The sequence below is a fragment of the Fulmarus glacialis genome, unplaced genomic scaffold (genome assembly GCF_000690835.1).
Source record: "Fulmarus glacialis isolate BGI_N327 unplaced genomic scaffold, ASM69083v1 scaffold2672, whole genome shotgun sequence".
In the NCBI taxonomy this organism is placed as follows: Eukaryota; Metazoa; Chordata; class Aves; order Procellariiformes; family Procellariidae; genus Fulmarus; species Fulmarus glacialis.
In genome coordinates this window covers 38,141-42,061 of record NW_009199576.1, presented here as the reverse complement: position 1 = coordinate 42,061, position 3,921 = coordinate 38,141, and the positions used below count along the sequence as shown (strand labels likewise).

General features: G+C 37.3%; 1 protein-coding gene across 1 annotated transcript; it reads right to left on the bottom strand.

The window, feature by feature from the left end:
- Positions 1-996: 996 nt before the first annotated feature.
- Positions 997-3,487, bottom strand: LOC104073491 (myosin-IIIb-like; the record flags this gene model as incomplete). Its single annotated transcript, XM_009573292.1, has 3 exons — positions 997-1,633; positions 2,960-3,006; positions 3,381-3,487. Coding segments are annotated over 3 exons (290 nt in total), but the record flags the coding sequence as incomplete, so codon positions are not given.
- Between the last annotated feature and the right edge of the window lie 434 nt (positions 3,488-3,921).

Here is a 3,921-nt window from a genome sequence, read left to right as displayed (position 1 = left end):
CAGCTGAATCCTTCTCTCATCCTCATCTGCCCTGCCTGGCTTAATTTCTGTGTTTATTAGGAGAGAAAAAGCTTTTGCTGAACTATCTATTTAATTACCTTTTCTCCTTTCAAACCCTATTGTGGCTTAAGGAAGCCCTGACTGCACTTGGGTCTCATTTCCCATGCCATCTTTCCTTGTCCTGTGGTCAAAAAGTTGGTGCCAGTGAATCCTGATAGTAAGAAATTCTGTAGTTTAAGGAACAGGTGTGAACTGCACCTCCACAAGGAAGAAGGTTTGTTAGCACACATCAGGGTAAACCCATTGGAGGGGAGATAAAAACAAGAATCATCATTAGTTCTATATAATACACGGTCAGATTTAATCAGCATGGTTTCTCAAAAAAAAAAAAAAAGAATAATTTTGAGCAAATTTGTAAGGCGGTACACACGAATGTTTTATTTCCAAAAGTTTTTGACAAGAGCTTGTATTGAAAAGAAGCAAAGAATTGTCACAGATCAAAACTATGGCTCAGAAACAGAAATTAAAGCTTAAGATGAAATAGTCAGCTTCTGTCATGGAAACGGTTACCAGCAAAGCATCTCAGCGTTCCATTGAAAGTTACATATTGTTTCATTAAGGATTTGGAAAGAAAGTGAAAAGCAAGTAGAAAAATTTGCAGGTGACATTTTTTTCCCTGCTACATACAAGAGGGCTGTGGAAATGTAGGAATCACTGGAGCCCAGAGATACAGGTTAAGAAAGAAATTACATACTTGCATGGATAACAAGAATAACTAGTCATAATGATGGTTTCAGTCACAAGGACTATATGCAGCAGTGTGTGAAATGTTAGCTTTAAAACTGTTTTGCTTCTTATATTTGAAATAATTCTTCAAGTTAAACTTATGGTAAACTAATACTTTATAAGAAAAATATTTACAAGGTAAATTGAGACAAAATTATTATTTTAGATGATTTTACTCTGTACATTTTTGTAGTGTTAAAAGCCATACACAGCACAGAAAGTTATAAAGGGTAATGTTTAATACCTGTCTGATGAAATACAAAACATTTTCACTATGACCCCAAATGAAAATTTTTAGTACAGAGTTCTTTTAATCCAGTTCAGTTCCTTGATCTTATTTTTCACACAGCTTTACCAGCAGTTGTGCCAGCACAACAGAAGGGATGGCACAGGGTGGGAACAGCAGCCGGGGGGGAGCAGGGAAGAAGGGGTCGGAACGGTATAAACTAATGTTGCTGCTAAAGAAATGTGTCCGTTACCAACATCAACACATACAGATAGTGCTGCTCCCCTTTACTGGAATTGCTTATAGAAATACAGCTAAATGGGACAATTTACAGCTGCAAAATCAGGTCTAAATTAGTGAAAGAAAGCTACTAGCTGAAATCGTATTTTTGAATATATTAAATAAACATACATGCACAAAGTTAATTGGAAGATTACTAGCATGAAAATACTCTTACCAGTATTAGTCAATAGAGTAAGTGAGGTTCAGCTTTGAGCAAAAGACACACCTCTTGAAGGAGGAGGAGATGGGGAACTGAGAAAGCTGTCATCTTCAGGGATAGATTCAACAGCTGACAATGATTTGTAATACTCATCCTCTCCGTCCAGCACTTTGATTTGGCTTGAAAGAAAACAAACAACATTTATTAAGTTTAAAAATTAATTCTGTCAATATCTTCAGAAATAGAAACTTCTCCGTGGATGTGAAAATGAAGAGTGCTAATACAAGAAAGGAAAAAAAAATGGGATGATTTGATGAGGAAGAGATAACTTTTATATATACTTTTACTTTGCTATTACTTTTTTATGATTATACTCTGAATGGTTCTGAGAATCAGTGAAATGCAATATAGTCTTTCAGTTGGGGTGTACAGAATGATAGACCAACTATTTGCATCAAATGGGCATTTCATTTGAGCAATGTGGCTTTTTTGTCTGTATATGTTCCACAAGTAGGGTATGATTTTGATAACATATATCAGCTGATGGCTTGCTGTGACTACGGGCCAAAGACCACAGCACCAATTTTTGGGGAAAGCCCTACTGACATCAAGGGGCTTTCATTTTCCTGTGATGTATGATGAGCACTGGAGTCCCATGTTAGTGTTTTTATTCCCTGAACAGGAATACAAACTTTTAAACTAGGGAGGGACATAAAATAAACTAAATCCTGTGCGGTTGTGCAAAATTTTGGGCTTTAACCTTGACTCAAAGACCTCCTATTCATACAGTTATATTCAGAAGATTAATTAAAAACAGAGGAAATAATACAGAAAGTTCTTGTATATTTTTGGAGTAGATGCATTTGCAAGACCAAGCGTCCATCAGTTCTCTCTGGTCCACGTGATCAGCCAACGAAGTATTTTGGCAATTGTATAGTAGCAGCCCAGCTTTTGTAAATTGTTTTCAGTGATTTTTACCTATCACCAGGTGATAAATGCTCATGTGACAATGAGAACTGACTCAGTTCAACAGAAAAGGAGCAACTCCCTTTTGGGCTGAGTGGCCTCTCTGTCAGTTCTTAAAATGTGCTTCCCCAGGAGGGCTGAAGCCCATTGCGAGTGTGCTGCTGCAAAGCTGTCAGGGCTTCTGTCCATGTTCTAGGTCAGAGAACTTCAGTTCCTGAACTGACCTTCAGTGCCCTTCATCTGGCACCTTTCATTAGTGCTAAATGCACTTAAAAACATGAAGAAAGCTATTTTTTTGTAGTGGTAGTACTCAGAGAGAGCTGGGGAGCGTATTTTGTAAGAATCAGTTCTAGTGTCTGCAGACAGCAGTACATGCAAGTTTTACATTTGCTTCTGCAGAAAATGTCCAATGTCAATGCACAGAAATATGTTAATTGTTTATTTTTAGAAACCTCTCTAGAAAGTTTTGCATATTCTGTAATATCACAAAGGACTTCTTCTGTTTACAGTTGCTTAGAACTAAGAAGATAGATATTTACCCAAGTTTTCTTGGCTTCCTCTTGCTCCCTTGATATTCTAGAGTTCCCTGTGGAGAGGGCCAAGAACACACAGTCAAAGCAAAGCAGCAAGTCGTTAATTTTTAATTCAAAGTGATTTTGTGTTGAATGCAAGCAGATGCTGATAATATCAGAAGTCACAGCATAATTTTTTTGATCAAAGGGCTCAAGTGAGCCTGATGAAGCATGCATCTTGCTCGTCTTTGATAAACCACATCAATTATTCACCGTGAAGGCAGACATCCTGACATGAAAGCAACAGATAAAGAGCATAAGCACATGTTCAAGACGAGAGCAGAAGAACGTGGGGGTGGGGCTGGAGGGGCTGAAACAGGTATTAATAACAGAATTATTAACTGGAAACAAAGCCAGTAAAACAGCTTTATTGCCACTTTGAACTCACATTTAACTGGTTATAGTACATGTTGTCCTCAGGGCTATTCAGCATTTTGGGCTGCTGACATCGTCGACGAGGTGTTCTCAGCTTCTGTTCAAGACAGTTTTCTGAACCTACAATAAGATAACACAATTTAGTTTTAAGCTGTGCCAGGTGCTGTGAATGTCTTCGCGTATTTTAGTCTGTAAACAGTCTTTTCTTCTGTCCTATTTGGTCCTGGGTTTATTAGCAAGTCTGTCCTATCCAAAGTAAGCACAGAGAAACTTGGGGATCTTTGTTTTCTCTTTTGAAACTTAGTTCAAACACAAGTTTTTAAGCAGAACTTCATTTTTACTTTTATAACATTTTTTATTCTTCCATATATATATATCACACAGCTCCTTATTCCTTTCACACTTTATCTTAGTATCTTCTGTTATCAAAGCAGGAAATGAGGTATATTGTGACGAGCTAGGGATATATCATTCAGCAGCAGCAATACCATTTTTCTACAGTAGACAGTAATAAAGCCTTTTGACTGATGAGACTTAGTCTATTATCAACATTT